General features: G+C 37.6%; 2 protein-coding genes across 2 annotated transcripts in view; one reads left to right on the forward strand and one right to left on the reverse strand.

The window, feature by feature from the left end:
* The first annotated feature begins 172 nt into the window (after positions 1-172).
* On the forward strand, positions 173-9,363 carry LOC139142842 (ATP synthase subunit O, mitochondrial-like). The gene is made up of 7 exons (XM_070713008.1): positions 173-219; positions 1,429-1,473; positions 1,734-1,844; positions 2,906-2,978; positions 7,722-7,894; positions 8,359-8,445; positions 9,070-9,363. Exons 1-7 carry the CDS (start codon positions 190-192, stop codon positions 9,181-9,183), a joined length of 633 nt encoding a protein of 210 aa, XP_070569109.1. The 5' UTR covers positions 173-189; the 3' UTR covers positions 9,184-9,363.
* Positions 9,364-10,480: 1,117 nt separating this feature from the next.
* Positions 10,481-21,243, reverse strand: part of LOC139142840 (intersectin-1-like) — a 76,916-nt gene continuing 66,153 nt past the window's right edge. Inside the window, 1 exon segment of the mRNA XM_070713006.1 lies at positions 10,481-13,464. Coding sequence (XP_070569107.1) covers positions 13,304-13,464 — 161 coding nt within the window. The 3' untranslated portion in view covers positions 10,481-13,303.

Genomic DNA, 21,243 nt, shown 5'->3' on the forward strand with positions numbered 1-21,243 from the left:
TCAAACTAACAACAGTATTGTAAGTTTTTATTCCACAAAAAAAGTTAAAACTGGAGATGTTTTAAACATTTTTGTGTAAAAAAATTATGCAAAGAAAGGAAATTTAGGCCGAATCTTGACAGGTACTCTAAAATTTCAACGGAGAGTTAGAGGGTTTCTGTCACATCCGGGACATTACAGAAGTCCTCCATGATGGCTGCCTCCAGGTCACTAATGCTTGTAAGTGCATTCACACTTTTGATGAAAGACCTTCATTAAGTTTTGAATAGTTTTACATCTATGCAACTATCGCTTTGAGAAGTGTTTATGTCGATGGTTACGGTGAATCAGGATCGAAAAATGCAACATTTCGAGTTGAACTAATCGATCGCGTATCGGCTAGCTACCGGCATATTAAACTTCTGACCTCTGTATCGTGTTCAGATCCGATCCCGAGCACAGACAGTATTTGAGCTTGTGAAGTTAGAAAGGTCGTTTTGCTGAACGACCGACCTGTTTCGCTAATGATACAGATCGTTTGCATACTTTTGTAGCTGACGATGAAAGCCGCAGATCCATGTATAAATTGAATTGAGAGCAAAGACATAAGACTAGAGTATGACATAGCATTACAGACGAAGGCCTGTGACTCTGTGAGTTGTCTGGGCTCTTGGAGTGTTCAGTGTACAGTAACGAGTAAAGTATTTTTCTACGTGTACTACACTGGAAACTCCAAGCGCCTGTGGTCAGGATGAGTAGGAATGCCATTGCTTCTATCCTTAATCCACGGTGACTCTACCCCAACCGTGCTTAATGATCCTACCACAACTTTGGATATTGTAATGCATAGTGGAATGGTAGGACAACCTACAACAGCAAGTGTTATAGCGTTGATCGCGATTTCGGGTTTGTTACTAAATATAGCCGCGATTTCGGGTTTGTTACTAAATATAGCTGCACGCGCGCGACTTTCGGACAAATAAGCTGAAATTCGGACAAATTTTGTCGTTGTATGCGGGGCTGTTGTTGCCGCATCTAGTCTCAGTCATCAATTCATACGCATAAGTGTGACGCTAAATAGCCTTTCAGGCTTTCTAACACTCGCAGGTTTTATTTTGTCGTTTATGTGAAAAATGCAGACAAATGTTTATTTATGCATATTAATGAGAGAGAACAGTGACGTCATTTGCGATCAGGGCTATTCCAGGCAACTACTTTCCAATGGCACCCTGATTTGGTGTCATCAACACGCAGCACTTGTCCAACTGTGCAGAAATGCACAACATATGCGTCTTTTATTTTCCTCTGATTGTCGTCTCATATTTATGCAATCACACCTTGAACCAAATTGCCATTATAAATATAAGGTTACTGTGTCTATTTTACTGTCGTTGGTAGAATGGAAAAAGCCCATGTTGATATAATCTTTTAATTGTTGTACTGTTTCAGGCAAGGTGCTTTAGCACCTCTGTTGTCAGAACACAGATGGTCAAGGTGAGTTGAGTATCATGTTTTGCTCTCAAAGTTTTCATCATTTGTTCGATGGAGTAAACTGAACTGAGTATCAAAGTATCACTTATACTCCTGTTGCTTATACATAAGTTCGATGTGTTTCCACTAACATGACCTGTGCCTCAAAAAGTTGAGCTACTAAACCTTGAAAATGTCTCAAAAAGTAAAAATGTACAAAAAGAAATGTAAAAGAATTGGATCATATATTAAATGCTTTGCTCACATTCAATGTCTTTGTATAGCCACCGATTCAAGTTCATGGTATTGGAGGACGATATGCCCATGCCTTGTATTCAGCAGCCAGCAAAGGCAAACAATTAGATGCAGTAGAGAAAGACATGTCAGCAGTTAAGGTATGTATATGTTTACATGACTTTTGTATTACTTCCTCCTCTATATTCTGTGCAAGCAATAATTATCAATGTATCTAATATCAGAATTAGAACTGAAATGTGGAATCAGCTTTTCATAATGTAACATGTATGCAACATCAAACAAATTCTGGTATTATATAGCACATAAGAAGGTGACTGGAAAGTATCATGAAACTCCTTGAGTACCAGATTGAAGTGCTTTCAATGTTGATAGATGTAATTGAGTGTTCATGTTGGCCAGACATCAAGAGGTGTCTTGAATGAAGATAGGAACGTGTGCCTTGTACTTTATCTTAATGTAAGTATATATCTTGGCAGTGTATGCTATTTTGTGTGTGCTTAAATTCAAAACAAGGCAGTTTTTAGCTCATATTTGGTTTTGTATATAAATACCAAAAGAGCTTATATGATGAGTCGATGGCGTCTGTATGTCTGTATATTTGTGGGTATGTATGTGCGGATGTATGTCCGTCACACACAAAGGCTCCCATACCGCCAAGCTGCCATCTCAGTATTTGGTGTACAGGTAGATGTAGGAGTTGAGATGTGAATTTGTTCAAATGAACATGTCAGTGTCAAAAATGTGCAAATGAGGTAAGAAAAAGCGAAAATCCTGCAAATGTGCAGGAGTGATGGCCAGTGTCTGAAACAGGCTTGAGTCATTTCCTGTCATTGTTTATGAACTGTTACATATTAACAGACCAGATCAAACCATAGACAGTAGAGGGGGGAAGACTGTCTATGGTCCAACTAAGAGGGACTAACTGTTTCTGCTATGCATGTTGCTAAAGTTGACCTCCAGTACCTAAAGTTTCAGACCTTATTTACTTTTGTCATTCTTTTTTTTCTGGTTTAAATATTTCTTGTTGTTTTTCTGGTTGTACTGTGCGGAAATCATTGTCATAACATCAGCGTAGAATTTTCCTGCACTGAACAGATAGAAACAATATGTATTGTTGATCTTCGTACCCATACTGGTATATACCAATTCTGATCATATTTGAGCGACACCGAATGATTGTGGTATTTTTTTTCTGTAGGAGCTGTTTGAAAAAGATGTCAAGTTTGCAGAGTATGTATTCAACCCCACACTGAAAAGAAGTGACAAAAGAGGTATAGTGTTCCATGCAAACATCTCTATTGTGATATTTTACCAAAACACAAATTTTGATTGTGCATTACATATCACAGACATAACTTTAAGGTAGAGCACACCACAGGGACATGTATTAGGAATTTCAAATTTTTTCAGTACTTTTCTGGTCTACCACTTGCAGAGATTTATTTTAAAGCTCTTTGAGTAAGAAAAGCTTTTAATATCTTAATTTTTTCAAAAATTGATGAAGTTTAATTTTTTGGGCTTAGAGCTAACACAGAGATGGCAGCCATTTTGAATTTCAGATATCAATAAATGCTATGTAATTTGTTTCTCAAGCACCAAATTTTGCACAGTGAACACTGACTTTTATTCTTGCTTTTGTAAAAGTATGGTTGAAAGTTTCATAAACCCTTTCACCCCATATCCTTCTCTGGTGATTCAATTTTACCATAGAATACAATGAGATTGGTTCAAACCATGGTGGTGAAAGGGTTAAGGAATTCTAGCAAAAGTTTAGTGCGTCACTTTTAAGGGGCATACTGCTTTAACCTTAAAACGCCATGCCCGTATATATCGTACACGCCCAACTCACGCTCAGCGCCATGCACGGATATATCCGTACACGGCCTGAGGTTCGCTCAGGCAAAGTTTGGAACTTGATTTCCCGCGTTTAACAGGTCACCTGACAAAAAAATCCATTCCTTGCCTTTGAACCCACTTCAGGTCCATATAAGGACTAAAATAATGACATCATCAGTTGTAGCTACGGCAATTTCCAGTAATTTGAGCGACCTTTCGACGAAATCGGGTGGACTATTTTTACCGTGAATATCTAATCAGATCTGGTCGCTGACTTCGCCGAAGTGAGAGACATTCTGAACGCTTTTTCCTGCTGTACATCCTAAAGACGATTGTTTTGTGACAAGTTATTGGCCATTTCTTTATAGAAATGACATATTTTGGTAATTTTTGAGGATAATCTCTGAGAAAATGAAGACTTTTTTGATCGACCGAACGTGATTTTGAAGTTGAACAGCGGCTTGAATGGCGTCACCACGGAGCATCGCATTGACCAGCCTCTCTGAAAGCTCAAGTTTGAGTATGTCAGTTCGGTTTTCTAGGCCGAAAACACTAATGATGAAGAAATTTGAAAGGATTTTCACGAGATCTTAATTTAATCTGTGATTTTGGAGCGATAAGGTCTGTTTATGTCAAGTAAACTTTGGTATCGCGGCATTCTTCACCGTGTATCGAGACGGCCAAGATGGCCGCCGATCACGGGTTTGTGTGTACAAAACGTACAACACGGCACGTTCCGAACTGTTGATCTCGCGTCATATTCCTATGTCTATAACATATTCTTTTGTCGAAATATACCCGATATGTAATTATTTATATCATACCTTTTGGTTCTGTTCATTTACTGGCGAATTATGTTGCGTGCTCGTCAAAATATGTGATCAAACTTTCGTATGTGTTCACATTGACTGTCATGATTTACGGAGACGTCGCGATCAAACGTCAGGGCCAGTACGGTTATCGAAAGCGTTCAGAGGCGAATGTCGTTCTTATTGTACCTCAAACTTACTTTATTTAGTTCTTGAATCGAATTTATTTCTCAGAAGTTCAGGTAGTGCGTTTTTGTGGTGAAATTTTTCGTCGTTTGCCAATCACAGGGTAGCTAATAACGTACTAGCTGAATACAGGCTCTGATTTGAATTGCCTTGTAAGATGGCAGCTTGTTCATGATATCAATCAAATTAGTTGTTTGTGTTTACTTGCAATGCCAAAATCTTTCAAACATATCCTCTCTAACTTTAATGGCAACATTCATTCCAGAACAACAACAATTTAATTATATCTGATAGCAATCAGAATCCAAATAAAAAAATAAAAACAGATTTTCCTGGTTACATGGTTTCACCTTTCGATGCAGAAAGAAATACACAAACAAACAAACAAACAAACAAACAAATAAATAAATAAACGACAAATGAATAAAAGATGTTGTTTACGAAATTCAATCATGTTGCTGATTAAAATTGTCTTGAGCTGTATTTCACTTGTGTTATATGCTTTTGTGTAGTTGTGTTGAAGGGTATGTGGTATTTGTATTATTGACAAATATCAACAATTGTTTGTTTGTTTATTATTTACATTTGATAAGTTCCGCTGCTGAAAATTTTCACCAAAATATGTGTCTTTTCATGACATTTAAAATGTGTAAAAGTTTGCAGGTTTTTGGACGATAAGATCTATTTTTAGAGTCTTTTATTCATTTTCAATACATTTTGAACCAAAAATGTGCATTTTAAGCCCATTTTCCCACCCCCATTTGCTAAACCAAACATGGAAAGACTTCTCGAAGCTTCTCCATTTCCTGATCTTTGAAATTCATAGTGGTTTGGCTGGGCTTCCAATCACAGGAAACACACTGTACCTGTCTAAAAGAAGTGTAACATGTCAAGTTTATTGGTTCAAAAAGTTCTTGGCATGGGAGGCTATATTGCATGAAAGTCTATGGCGTCTCTTAAGGGTTAAAGAGGAATATTCTTGGTTGGGCTTTGCTAACTAGAAGCAGGCATCCATGGCCCAGTGGTTGGAGCACTGAACTCACAATCAAAGTATGGGGAGTTGGAGACCAGGGCTGGTCCCCAGAATAGTGGGCTCATCGTCATCAGATGTTGAGTTTGAGAATGTACTGGGTTGTATGGTGTAGTGTTCATGAGCAGGGCATTCCGCTTCTCTGAATTGAAAACCAGGTAATGGGTACATCAACATGTAAATGGGCTTCTCGTCCAATGGAAGGACCAAATAACAAGCAAATAAACAAAAATTACAAACACTGTCAATGCATTAAAATTAAATGAAAACGTAACAAAGTGTGTTGTATTAATTAGATACATGTTGGTACTGCTCTAGTACATCAAGGATTATGTCCCTTAACCAGGGCTTGACAATTCCTATCGCCCGACGCCCGGGACAAGTGAAATTTACGTTCGGGCAAGTCAAAAATAAATCTGGTCGCCCGCCGGACAAGTTGTTTATACAACTTCTGGCGCAATCAACGCGAACCTGAGTTGCGGTGTCGCCCGATTTGCGTTGTCGTTCACACAAAATAAATGTCAATCACTGACTTTTTTAGATACAATTGTGACGTTCTTCTGCGATTCATTTGCCGACTCACACAATGTTGCAATTTTTCGATGATCGACATGAAATCGTTTCATCGCCAATTAAAAAGTTGCTTAAAACTTGGCGTAAACAGCATTTCTTTGTTGTATGCTGACTGCTCCGCCCCAACAAATTAGGTAAAAAATTGCAAAACCCAATGCCATAGTGCTTATTGGCAATCGACTGTGCAGTACTTCAAAATCATTTATGCGGCCTCGCGAGGTAGACGAACATTGTTGGCAGATAGTTTGTGGAGTGATCGCTGTAAATATGAGTATTTTACGGTAATATTTCCACTAATGCAAACAAGGCATTGTGCATTTTCGCGAGCCAGAGCGTAATTTCCGCTCCGCAGACCTACGCAAAAACCAAGCAAAGTTGTTGCCGTAAAGAGGCACGTAGTTTACGACGATGGGCATCGTGTAACTCTGAGAAACGACATTGTGATGATTTACGACGGCGCCACGAGGGCCAGCGTGAGTGGGATCGTCTGAGAATCGACGACTCGATGTGATGATCGATGTTTCTGACAAAAGATCTAAACATAAGCGTTATGATGAGGAAAAACGCCGTAGACGTTATCTCCCGAAAAGGAATTTGGAAAGCACAGTGGCCTTGGTTGAATTATGACGGTTCCAAAATGTTCAGTACGTCGTGTCTCAAATACCCCACCATTGCCAAAGCATGGAGGTAGGAAGGGTAGAGACTACCTCCATGACCAAACCAAGCGAAATGCTTTGCTTGACAGATACGACATGTTTCGCGTTGAATCGATAAGGTCTCACGAGTTTAGTCAACCGCATTTGGACTGTTTGGTGCATCGCAGATGAGATCGTGACGGGGACAATGATTGTGGAAATTTTGTGGGTCCCGCTGAGCCCGATAGTACGGTTTCACTTGCCAACAATCCGATAGCATGCACTCGCAATGCGTGAACCGAATGACGACGACGACCAGCGATAGAAACTGACCAATCTTTTTACGACGGCATTTATGCTTGCCAAAAACGGGAAGCCGATGTATGATATGTACCCTCAAATTCATTGTTAGCTCTGCGTACAGGTCTGTTAGTTCCCGGCGTTATACGGCCTCTTGTGGTGGAGGCCGTATGACGCCGGAAACACACAGACCTACTTGAATGTAAACTTTTGAAAAAAATCGGCGTCAACATCGGCGAAAATTACCAAGATAAGAAAGCCCTGAAAGCCGCTACGGACTTCGTCACAAGCATTTTGGTCTTGATTATTACAAATGGAGGACAAGTAAAATTTTGAGAGGACAAGTGAAATTGAAAATCCACTTGTCCGACGGACAAGTGAACTGGAAAAAAAATTGTCAAGCCCTGCCTTAACCATGGACAAAGTCTCTTTATAAACCATGTAGTTTCTCAGATTCTTTTATAGTCGGTATCATATTGTCATCTGGTGTGAGTTAATCTGTACGCTAATCTCTTGAAGTCACAAAAATCAATTCTGATTCAGGAGTTTGCATTATTGCCTTATAACAGCGTCTGTGAGCCAATGATTTGCTACATTGTCAGAATGACAAACAGTAAAAATGTTACAATTTTTCTTTGTTTCCAGAGGCATTGGTTGGAGTTCTCAACAAACAGAAATGCAACCCAGTGACGGTCAACATGTTTTCACTGCTTGTTGAAAATGGGCGAATGAAACAGATCCCAGATGTGCTGACTGCATTTGGTCGTATCATGAGCGCTCACCGCGGTGAAGTTATATGTGTTGCAACGACCGCACAGGTATGCATCGTTGCGATGGGTTTTTTAGCATTATTGAAATGTGTTCACAGTGAATTTTTTTGTTTTTGAAGTTTGATATGCAAAGTGAAGATTTGAACACAGTGTGTTATGACTATATCATAGAATGGTATTTTTGTGCAGGTAACTAGTTACTTAGTATGGAAATCTCAATTGCAATTTTGCTTTCCTTGGTGGAATAGATATGGTATGCCAAGGAGGATCCCAGCACTGTTAGTTGGAAACCTTATTACCTTTGATCAGGCATTGTATATGTGGTGCAATTTGTGATGAGTTAAAATACCAAATTCACATGTGATAGATTTTGAAATGAAAATTTTGAGCAATGTAACCAAGAGTAACATGGACCTGTACAATGGCAACATTTGTGACACTGTGGTACTGTTTGGACAGATTGATTGTAATCTAGTTTACCAAATCAAGTATATTTTATGTTTGGTTTCCAGCCTCTTGATGACAAAGAATTGAAGAGTTTGCAAGATGCCATCAAGGGATTCCTCAAGAAAGGAGAATCACTCAAACTTGAAACAAGGGTAAGAAAGCTGTCTGGAGCATACCAAGCCTTGTGTGTTTAATATTCCACTCTAGTCCAACTTGGGTCACAAAAAATCCATTTGAAGTTTTTCTGAGTGCACAACTGTCAAAGAAAGCTGATTGAGATGACGTAGACCTTTTATGTGAATGGTAGAATTTTAGTAGACTTTTTTGCTTATTGAGAGATCTCAGTATTGTATGTATGATTGGGTTTACCGACCTTCTATGGCAAGTACCTTTTTGCACAGGGATGGTGTACCTGCAAATGATGAATGATTATTCATGCTTCTATAGACTATCCTATCAAAAATCTCTGCCATGCACAAATTCACACCCAAGGGAAAGTTTTCTCTTTAGGTGAAATCCGTAACAAGAAAGGTTCTGAGTTATGATCTACCATTGCTCAGTATGTAATCGTTATAAACAAAGATATATGAGTACATTCATGGAACTATATTTTCCAGACAGGTAAATGACAGATTTTTAGTTTCGCTCATCCTCACACCTACCTCTTCTTGGCAGCTAGGTTCAGCCATATTATACCATGGTCTAGAAAGAGTTTGTTATCCACAGCTTTTACAGTTACCTATGTTCATATATGGCTTCTCTTCATTTCTTCCTAGGTTGACCCCAAGATCATTGGTGGCATGGTTGTCAACATTGGTGACAAATATGTAGATATGTCAACAGCGTCTAAAGTTAGGAGACTGTCTGGTCTACTGAAAGAAAGCGTGTAGTATTGTTTTGGTTGTGATATTTGATGTGTGCGTTTTGCCTAATTCTGCTGTAACTTCAGCATTCAGGTTTTAGATATACTGTTCTATATAAACACGTATCCTGATAAATTTATTGTAATATCTGCAGCAATAAAAACTGCTGCTGCATTCAAAATTGTAATAAAAAGTGTGTTCAGTTGATTAGAGTGTCTAGTATTCTCTTTGTGTGCTTAATGCTATTTATGTCCAGTGTGTGATTGAGAATAGAACTTGGTGTGTGTTTCAAATCACAGGCAATGAGAACAGGCACCCACTCATGATCAGTCGTCCTTTACAACAGCTGTAGGATATGATGAGAGTTGGCCAGAAGGAGGTTCAATAGGTACAACTTTTGCTCTGCTTTTGATCTGTTTCTCACTTCCCTCTTTACATCATGCCCAAACAATGTGATGCCCAAACACATAATGTATAACTTGTCAATACTGCTTGTACAGGAGTAATTCTATGCAGTAGTTCCATGATTTAAAGGTAAAATTTAGTCCAGACTAGATTTGTCCTTTTAAAAAAAAAAAATTAATATTGTCAAAAGTTACAGCTACTGCCCCTTGATCTGTCTTCTGTTTATCTTGGAAGTGTTGCTAGGATACTGTTTCCAAACATGCACTCTTCAGCTGGTTTCACTTTGTTGAAAGTGACCGCATGAATGGTGTTCCTTGCAAAAAATTGATTATTTTGCAACAATTAGGTCATCAAAAGTAACTGATTTTTCAAATGTACAATTAGAATTTGTGAGCTTCGATTTAAAGGTAATACTGTCACCTGTTCCAATTTTGCTACAGTTACCATGGAAAGAAAATCCAACCAATCACAGATTTTAAGCGGGTGGCCGCTTTTTAAAAACAGCGCCCTCACATGGGCATTTTGAATACCAAGGAACTCCCCTTTAACCTTATATGGGTATATTTAGATTACAGGTGACTGTATACCTTTAAAGGCATTTGATCAAAACTTTTAAAAAGTTTACTAATTAGCATACTCAGCATGGGGATCTTCGTATATTGTCTTCTTCAATGAAGTCACAATATGAAATTCACTCTGATGCTGGTGTGTGAATCATTGAATACCAAGAAGTGAGAGACAATTGAAGGTGACACTGAAACCCAAAGGAATCAATTTACAAGTGTTGCTCAGCCTCATGTAACTAATTGATAACACATAGAGTTCCCACAAGGTCATCACAGGGCATCTTACTAGTAGTGATTGAAAACACACACGTTATAGATCCATACGGTCACCATATGGCAAAAAATAAGGCGGATTTATATATCTCAAAAACATGATATCAACACAGTTTATTTCAACAATTTGTGTTATACAGACCTACAATGATATAATTGACTTTTTGCTCCTTGGGTATTTTAAAATATTTCAAACATGAATTCTGAAATGAGACAGAAAGTATATACAGAGAAGTCAGTTCGAGAGAAGAAAAATCATAAAAATCTCAATACAGTCAATTCTAAAGGTTTAAAAGAGAAAGTGAGACCACAGATATTTTACCGTGAAGTGGTCTCTACTTGAACAACACTGTGTATACACTAGTTCCCTACCTCTATAAAGTATTGTGAATTTGTCATAAATGCCATTGGAAATTGGCTGAAGTTGTTAAGACGACTGTATCACAATGATGGGAGTCAGAAAGATACAGAGACTGGCAGGTTGCAAGCTGTCACCCTACTATTACCAAGTAATGGTACAATCCTATTGTTTGCTATCGTAAATGTGGACTTCAAAAGAGACAAAAAGGGGTGGAAGGGTTCTTTAAAATGTATAATGTACATTTTCAGTAATAGACTAAGCCTGGAGTTCGAATCAACCATGGTTAAAACAAAGCCATATGCACAAATACGCATAGACATGCGTGTATTTTTGTTCGCTTTTGCACACATGCTTTTGTACCATGATCACGTGATCCCTTGGGCATACGGAGTGCGTAAAAAAATACTGCACGTCCTTTTTATTCAGGAGTAGAACCATTGACAGGCCATTTTATCTCATACTAGCCCCTCTTAGAGTCACTATACCATTTATTCTGGGTATATATTAAAAATTCTTTGAAAGCTTTCCAAAATGCTGTACAAAAATCAAAGCTATATTTTGTTGATTGTCGTCAGTGGATACTGCACATCTTTGAGTAATAGACTTTAAGGATATCACCATATCATATATTTGGTAATTGCTGCTAAGTCTCAACCTTTCTCAGCTTCAACAAAGATCATTATGTACAACTACTTGTTTGATGTAGAAATTACACTGTGTATTAAAAATAATTAAAGCTTCAAAATTCGTGGTAATTTTCAGTTTGAGCTTCTGATAATGTATTTATGATAATTAGCAATTAGAGTTTGGTTGGTGGCGCCAAACTCAATGTAGACCTTGAAAAGATGGAGCAATATTCTGGCACTGGTTGTAATACTGTAAAAACACTCCCTTTAAAAACCAAAATTGATACTTTTTGTGATCTGTGGAACCAGACTAGGCTGTTTATCGTAATACCTGAGCTTTCTACATATGGCAATAAAATACCACAAAAATATACTACAGAGACACTAGAAGTGTATGCTTGTGTCCTATTTGAAGATTCTCTGGTACACTCAGTGTAATAACTGTGAAGACTGGTATCTACATGCATTGGTCTTGTATGAGGCATGGGATCACATATACAGGGTGTTACACAGCTAATTCACATATGTTGCGGTAGAATTACTGTATAACACATTTCATTATTTTTTTTTATTAAAATTACCGACAGCAGTTATTTTGTAAAGAAACAGGATAAGAAGATACGTATCTGAACAGTATCAGTGAATACATGTTTGTATACTTGTGCGCTCATTAGCAAGTTTGACAATTTTCATAGCATAATTTCAATTAAGGAACAGATGAATTAACAATGTAGTTTCTGTGAATTCAGGCAAATTTTAAAAAACTTTCTTTGATGTCAGGATTTGATGAAATTCGATTTTTTTCAGAGATTCTTCAAATTTTATCACATGATTTAGAAAGTATTAGCAGATGGATGGGTGAGTTGCTTGCACAACTCACAGCTTTCAAATGACATTTGGTAATTCATGGAATGCTTCACATACATAGTCGGTACTCTGAAGCACATTGCTTCATTCTATATCCTATATCCCGATCATCAAAATAATGATGAAAAATGACACACTTTAATAGACATCTTTTACACTTGCAATAATCTGTGAGAAAATTAAACATACAGAGATCTTGCTTTACGGGTAACAATAAAAAATTTCAACAATATCGCAAGAATTATGGCAAATATTTACTGAGGTTATTAACATACACTTATCACTGTCTTTATAAATTTTAGAGTCACTCTCTTCCTCATTCCCTCCCCCCTTCTTCACTCCCTCTCTCTGGTGAACTTGCGGACATGATTCCATTCAAAACTACTCAATTATAAAAAAAATTCTTTCAAACATGCATAATAAGATTACAAATTTGCCACATGATGTCATATTCCATTCTAGTACTTTCATGAAATGTATTCTATTGAACTGATCTGAAAACACGATCAGGAGAGGCCCTTTCAAAATTTACCCTCATTATTTATAAAAGTCAACCTAACAATCTTCCAACGGACCTGATAAAACAAAGTTGTCAAGCATGATAAAAACTGTTACCTTGGGGTACACTAAGTAGAAATGAACCTTTCATACATATCCTGGACTTAAAAAAACATATGACATAGATACTTTTAAATTAAAAAAACTTTCAGACTTATTACAAGTACAAACATCTTACAATGATAATGTCGTATTTTGTGTCCCTTTTCTTTCTGAACTCCACAGACACAGAAGTTCCCTGATATTTACATATATTTATAGCAAATTCCTTTTGTATTTGACTCATACATAAGTTTTGAATGATAATGTTGCGGCTTTAACGTTGAATAGCAGGTTCATTTTGCAGAACTCCAAACTAGCAATATTGTTATGTTCAATCTCACCAACGTTGCTACCATCTTGTCTTACTCATAATTGTTGCACAACACAAAGTTCCTGCAAAATCCAAGATTTCAATACAATATTCCTTTCTACGTTCATCGTCACCCAAGTCATGAGTTACTGCTGAACAACTGCAAATCCAGTTTCATGCTGACTTCACCAGTTTCTACTTCATGTAACAACACTTTCTTGACCAATGGCCCTCTCGTCTTTTGTTCTGATAGTTCCTTCTTGATGTCCGAGACTCTAATTTCTGTTCTTCCCAAGAAATCTGTGACGCAATGAAAAAAGCAACAATTTGCAAAGCTGCTAAATACATCTGAACCTTACAACAAATGTAACGACTACACAGACAATTCTGGCTTGATTAATCGCAATCATGAAATTCAAATGAATGAATATGCTCACAAGAGTTGTTGCTTTGTAACCCAATGATACTTTTTTGTCAGTAATAAAGCTTTAATACGGTGACTCTTCTAGGTTACTGAATACTAGAATATGAGTTTTATCTGACATTTATGAACTAGAAGAAGGTAACCGTAAGATGTAAATACAATTCTGAATAGGTTTATTATTCAATAAAAAGGTCAGCAGCTATAATTTTAAATGATTTTTAACGATTTTGATTTTAATGTCCACTAGTTTCTTGATCTACTACCAAGAGGATGTTGACATTGACAGTATTCAGATTGTGAACTCAGCCTGTACATGAACTAGATTGTTATTGAACTCTGGTCCAGACTAGAATTCAAATGTAAAAACATAGGGCCAAAGTCCCTGAAGCTACTATAGACATGGATACAAAATTAAGTATTTCCTGACTGTATGAAATTATCTCACTAAGGTCATCCTAGGGACATGTAAACCAAATTTAAAGCTGTCTGACCAGCGGTTTTGAAAAAACAAGCGACTCAACAGTTGACAGAGCTCTGCTGCGTTATGTAGAGAATAACCTTTTGTGACACATGTATTGATGAAGAAGGTGGATATCTTTGATAGCTCATTTCAGGATGGCCTGACCAAAAATGGAAAAAAATTCCGTAAAAATACAGATTTGCATATTTCATCAGACTATATTAGTCTATAATAGCAAATAAACGAGAATTAATTACATTCTAATTGAAGTAAACAAGACTTGTTTAAATCAAGATTTACGTCATAAAAAACAGCATATCTATCAGGTTATAAAGAATCTTGAGCTGGTTATCTTTTAATATCAGTATTTTTATCCTATTAACCAAGCACATTTTAACTTTCAAATTAACATTGTAAGTAAGTTCTGTTGAATAAGTTGAGACTGTACGTACTCAGAGAAAGCACACTGAAGAGACAAATGTTTGAAACTTAAGAAGTTCAAGGTCATCAAAAGCATTATAAGGAATCATGTTACACTTTCATTGCACTGTTTACACAGATTGCATAATTGCTATAAATAGCACATGATGAATCTTACAGCCCAGCTTTACCATAAAAACCCTATCACTTTGACCACTCTTTTAATTGACCACTCTATTTTTTTCCTCAAAAAGTAATCTTATTTTATCCTTACCAAGTCAACCATAAATGGAAATTAGAACTTTCTCTATCTCTATTGTTATGTAGGTCATTCCCCCCACACTCATCATGACCTGAGTTCAATTAGTCTAGAACATTCTCAAGGTCACTGCCCTTGATGACCTCACAACCTTGAATTCAATTAGTCATGTTTGGAATGTTCTGGAAAGTTGATTAGTTGTGTAAGAGAGATAATTTTAGAACAGTAATTAGCATGTCAATAAAAGTTCTAGATTGTTCTTATATGCCTTTATAAAAGGGACGTGCACAGCTTCCAGTCAGACTTTTGGATCGTGTCTCTTGTGTGTTACTAAACTCCAGCAGTAGTCATTCTCAAGACTTTTCAAGACCTTCACTGTCAACGCTGGATTTATACTGTGGACTTTGTGCAGCTTCAAGCCTGCAAGCCAAAGGACTGTTCATTCATCCGACTGACTGTTACAACTCTGAGACTGGAGCTTTGCCGTCCCAGCTGAGATAAGTAGTCTGTACACTTTTAAAGCTTGTACTCTACCCCTGACTTAGCAATCAGTTTTATTTTCGTAATAAATTTTGTTTAAACGTAAACTGCTGAGTTCCCCTTTTTGTTCGTATCCTCTGCACGTAACAAAATAGGGGGCTTGTCCGGGAAACGAACATTTTCAGCCGTTTGACAACATTTTGCCAGCATTTTCTAATCTACTGTATATTGTGAAGCCAGCGAAATTTAATCATGGCGGAATTTAAACCAGACGAATTTATGGATGACCTTGATCAGGACACATTTAATTCCCTCAGAAAAGACAACCTCATAGCACTGGCAAATTTCCTTAAAGTAGATGTCAAAAGATCTATGCGCAAGAGGGAAATACAGTACCGTATTGCCAAACATCTAGTTGATTTAGGCCAATTTGAGGAATCCACCCTGAAAGATTATGAGCCCGAGTCTACCTCTGAACTCAGAAAATTAGAATTAGAAATGCAGACAAATTTGGAGATCAAGAAACTAGAATTACAAATAGAAAAAGAAAAATACAAATGCGTTAGAAATGGAAGAAAGACAGAGAGAGAAAGATAGGCAGGAAAGATTAGAAATGAAACGTTTAGAGCTTGGACAGTCAGGAAAATCCTTCCCTTCACACGGTTTTGACATCACTAAGCATTTCAGGTTAGTCCCCCCTTTCCAAGAAAAGGATGTTGATAAATATTTCCTTCATTTTGAGAAAATTGCTCAGAGTCTGAATTGGCCTAAGGAGTCCTGGTCTATGCTTTTGCAGAGTGCTTTGGTGGGTAAAGCCAGAGAAATTTACATTCAATTGTCAGTAGAGCAGGCTTCAGATTATGATTCTGTGAAGGAATTAATTCTCAAGGGCTATGAGTTGGTGCCTGAAGCATACCATCAGAAATTTAGGGATTATGAGAAGGCAAAGGATCAAAATTATGTTGAATTTGCTCGAACAAAAGAACAACTGTTTGAGCGTTGGTGTTCTTCTGAAAAGGTCTGTCAGAATTAGGACAAATTACGACAACTTGTTTTGATTGAGGAATTTAAAAGGTGCATTCGGAGTGACATCAAGACGTTTATCAATGAACAAAAGGCAGATACATTGGAGGTTGCTGCACGTTTGGCCGATGATTATTCATTGACCCACAAATCTTCATTTCTCAGCAAACCATCCCAGTCCTTTTCCTACAGAAACAATGCAGGTAAATTTAACTCCTCCTTTTCATCCAAGAATTTTTCAAAGGAGAGTAGGAAATCAAATGAAAACAGTTCACAAAATTCAAGTAACACTTCCACATCATCAGATCCCAAGTCTCAATCTCCTTCTGACAAACAGTTTGGTACACTTTCTGTAATTATTGTAAGAAAGACGGCCATTTAATGTCAGATTGTTTCAAATTGAAAAGAAAACGTGAAGGTCAAAGTGGTCAAAGTGGATCTAAGCCAACCGGCTTTATTTCTTCATCAACTCAATTAGAGTCTAATAATGTGTGCAACACATTTTCTGAGGTTAAACCCCTCTATCCCCAATTAATGAGGTCAAGGTCAATTCTTCTCAAGATAGCATTATGGGTATTTTCGAGCCATTTATTCATAATGGTTTTATATCACTTTCTAGTGATTTCTCTTCCGCTACCCCTGTCAAAATTTTAAGAGATACCGGGGCTTCCCAGTCTCTTTTGTTGGCAGATACCCTGCCGTTTTCTGAAAAGTCATTTTCAGGTTCTAAAGTTCTTATTAAGGGGTAGATTGTAATGACTACATTCCTGTTCCTCTCCATAAGTCTATTTGTCTTCGGACTTTGTTTCTGGACCTGTGGCTTTAGGTATTAGGCCTTTTTTGCCTTTTGAAGGGATTCACCTTCTTCTTGGAAACGACCTTGCTGGGGACAAGGTCATTACTAATCCACTTGTGACTGATAATCCTAGTTTAGATCAAAATCCAGAGCCAATAGAGGAAGACATTCCCGGCCTTTTCCCATCATGTGCCATTACTCGAGCCATGTCAAAGAAAACTTCTGAGAATCAAAATACTCTCAAAAATAATGTCACAGATGTTGACTTAAATGACACCTTTCTCAGTCAGGTGTTTGACACGGATCATTCCGTTATCCCTCGTGGATTTGAAACTTCCAGTAAAACTTCTGCTGACCAAAGTCAGACATTTTCTAGATCAAATCTCATTGCAGAACAACACAAAGACCCAGATATTTTGTCTTTGTTTGACAGGGTAGATGATGAAGATAAAACTTCAGATAGCTCTGTTTCCTATTATACAAAATCTGGTATTCTCATGCGTAAATGGAGACCTCCAGATGTCTTGGTTGATGACGATTGGGCTATAAAACATCAAATTGTGGTTCCAAAGCCCTACCGTGCTGAAATATTGCGCCTGGCCCATGAAACGCCCTGGGCTGGTCACTTAGGAGTCAGGAAAACTTATCATAAAATTCTCAGTCACTTTTATTGGCCTAATCTCAGGCAGGATGTAGCACATTTCTGTAAAACTTGTCACACATGTCAAATGGTAGGAAAGCCAAATCAGACCATTCCAAAGGCCCCTTTACAGCCAATTCCTGCATTTCAAGAACCATTTAGTAGGATACTAATAGACTGTGTTGGGCCCTACCAAAAACAAGATCAGGAAATGAGTACATGTTGACAATTATGTGTACATCAACTCGGTTCCCAGAAGCCATACCACTGAGAAACATAAAGACAAAGACTATAGTGAGAGCTTTAGTCAAATTTTTCACTTTATTTGGCCTCCCTAAATGTGTCCAGTCCGATCAAGGCTCCAACTTTATGTCTGGTATTTTTCAACAAGTAATGGATCAGCTAGGCATTAAACAGTATAGGTCATCCGCCTATCATCCAGAAAGTCAGGGTGCTCTTGAGCGATTTCATCAAACTTTGAAAAACATGGTTAGGACCTACTGTTTTGACACAGAGAAGCAGTGGGATGAAGGAATTCATTTTCTGCTCTTTGCTGTTAGAGAGTCAATTCAAGAGTCTCTTGGTTTTAGCCCATTTGAGCTTGTATTTGGACATACAGTCCGTGGCCCACTTAAGCTCGTTAAAGAGAAATTCCTATCAGACGATGATGATTGTCTGAATATTTTGCAATATGTGTCAGATTTTCGTACAAAACTCTCTAAAGCATGTGAATTAGCCAGAGAAAATCTTGAGTCATCTCAGCAGTCAATGAAAACCAAATATGATAAAAGCACCTCAAAACGGAAGTTTGAACCAGGTCAAAAAGTTCTTGTTCTACTTCCGGTTCCTGGCAAACCACTCCATGCTCGTTACTGTGGGTCGTACCTAATTGATAAGAAATTGAGTGATTTAAATTACATCATAATAACACCTGACAGACGAAAACAAAAACAGCTATGTCACATAAATATGCTTAAGCCATATTTGGATAGGGATAATCCTATTTAAACAAAGCCTGTCAGTACAGTCAGTTCTGGCCATTATGAAGATAGTGATACTGAAACTGACTTGAGTGAAAATACTCTAAACTCAAAGCTGGGCTCGGTCAAGCTTCAGAACTCAGAAATCCTGGAGAAGCTGGAGTCTACAAAGTTGGCACACCTCCAGCCAGAACAACAACAACAGGTGAAAGAACTGCTCCATGAATATAAACACCTGTTTCAAGATGTTCCAACGAGGACAAACGTCATCTATCACGACGTTGATGTTGGGGACAGTAAGCCTGTAAAACAACATCCATACAGACTGAATCCAACAAAAGCGAAATATCTCCAGGAAGAAGTCAAATACCTGCTGGACAATGACTTTATTGAACCCAGTAAAAGTAACTGGAGTTCGCCGTGCATACTTGTTCCCAAATCAGACCACAGTTATCGTATGTGCACGGACTTTAGGAAGGTCAACACTTTAACAAAGACAGACACTTTCCCAATCCCGAGGATTGATGACTGCATCGACCGAGTGGGAAAAGCCAAGTATGTGACAAAATTTGACCTACTGAAGGGATTTTGGCAAGTCCCTCTGACGGATCGTGCTCGTGAAATATCCGCCTTTGTTACACCAGACGGATTGTTCCAGTACAAGGTGATGCCATTCGGAATGAAGAACTCTCCGGCAACGTTCCAACGGATGATCAACGACGTCATATCCGGGCTAGACGGGTGTGCAGCCTACGTTGACGACGTCGTCCTGTATAGTGACACCTGGGAGGAACACATCAAGCTCATGCGGAAGTTCTTTGAGAGACTGAGCAAAGCAATGTTGACTGTCAACCTTGCCAAATCTGAGTTTGGTTGGGCTAGGGTAACTTACCTCGGACATACTGTAGGACAGGGTGAGGTAAAACCTGTTGATGCCAAAATCAGTGCCATTTCAAGTTTTCCCATACCAAACTGCAAACGACAACTGATGCGCTTTCTCGGTATGGCTGGTTACTACAGAAAATTCTGTCCAAATTTCTCCACAATTACTGAGCCTTTGACTAACTTACTTAAAAAGAAAGTAAAGTTTGTTTGGTCAGAGCGATGCCAACAGGCATTTGATACACTTAAAGCCATACTGCAAAGTGCCCCAGTGTTGTCTGCACCAGATTTCACTTTGCCATTCAAATTAGCTGTAGATGCTAGTGATACGGCTGCTGGTGCTGTTTTATTGCAAGAGGATAGTCATGGTGTAGATCATCCTGTTTGCTATTTTTCACGCAAATTTAACAAATCCCAGAGAAACTACTCTACAATTGAAAAAGAGTGTTTATCTTTGATATTAGCTTTACAGCATTTTGAAGTTTATGTTACTTCTTCAAATCAGCCAATAGTGGTTTATATTGATCACAACCCTCTTTTTTTCTGCAGAAATTTAAAGGCAAAAATCAGAGATTGCTAAGATGGAGTTTAATGTTACAGGAGTTTAATCTTGATATTAGACATATCAAAGGCAGAGACAATTTAATTGCAGACTGTCTCTCTCGTATTTAGAGTTATTGTTGTTCACTTTCAAGAAATTTTATTGTTGTTCACTTTCAAGAAACTTTACTTTAGAGTAAAACAAAATTTGAGTACTTAAATCCTTTTCAAGATTACATTTGTAAAAGAAAGATTTTTCTTTGAAAAATTTTCTTTTTTTGAAGAGGGGGTGTGTTATGTAGGTCATTCCCCCCACACTCATCATGACCTGAGTTCAATTAGTCTAGAACATTCTCAAGGTCACTGCCCTTGATGACCTCACAACCTTGAATTCAATTAGTCATGTTTGGAATGTTCTGGAAAGTTGATTAGTTGTGTAAGAGAGATAATTTTAGAACAGTAATTAGCATGTCAATAAAAGTTCTAGATTGTTCTTATATGCCTTTATAAAAGGGACGTGCACAGCTTCCAGTCAGACTTTTGGGATCGTGTCTCTTGTGTGTTACTAAACTCCAGCAGTAGTCATTCTCAAGACTTTTCAAGACCTTCACTGTCAACGCTGGATTTATACTGTGGACTTTGTGCAACTTCAAGCCTGCAAGCCAAAGGACTGTTCATTCATCCGACTGACTGTTACAACTCTGAGACTGGAGCTTTGCCGTCCCAGCTGAGATAAGTAGTCTGTACACTTTTAAAGCTTGTACTCTATCCCTGACTTAGCAATCAGTTTTATTTTCGTAATAAATTTTGTTTAAACGTAAACTGCTGAGTTCACCCTTTTTGTTCGTATCCTCTGCACGTAACACTATTTATTTGACCACCCTATCATGACAAACTATTATGAGCAATTTCTTTTAGATAACATAAATGGTGGTTCAGAATATATCAAAGTTGGGATTCAGGAAAGTTGCCGTTACATGTTTTAATCCTAAATTCACTATGAACTGTCAAAAAAAGTTGAACTTTCTGATAATTCCACACTAAAATTATTTTGGCTTTGATGATTTCCTAATTAATTCAATTATTAAAATCATATTAATTATTTTTTCTGGGTGAATTGATAAGGTTTATACAGTACAAGAATTACATACAATGTAAGTCAAACTTTGACCAAA

This window comes from Ptychodera flava, chromosome 10 (genome assembly GCF_041260155.1).
Source record: "Ptychodera flava strain L36383 chromosome 10, AS_Pfla_20210202, whole genome shotgun sequence".
Classification (NCBI taxonomy): domain Eukaryota; kingdom Metazoa; phylum Hemichordata; class Enteropneusta; family Ptychoderidae; genus Ptychodera; species Ptychodera flava.

Excerpts from the sequence above, each read along its gene's own strand:
- LOC139142842 (XM_070713008.1), top strand. The coding sequence starts at position 190 with ATGATGGCTGCCTCCAGGTCACTAATGCTT. Across the intron at positions 220-1,428 it reads CCTCCAGGTCACTAATGCTT|GCAAGGTGCTTTAGCACCTC; the intron begins GTAAGTGCATTC and ends GTACTGTTTCAG. Across the intron at positions 8,446-9,069 it reads CACTCAAACTTGAAACAAGG|GTTGACCCCAAGATCATTGG; the intron begins GTAAGAAAGCTG and ends ATTTCTTCCTAG.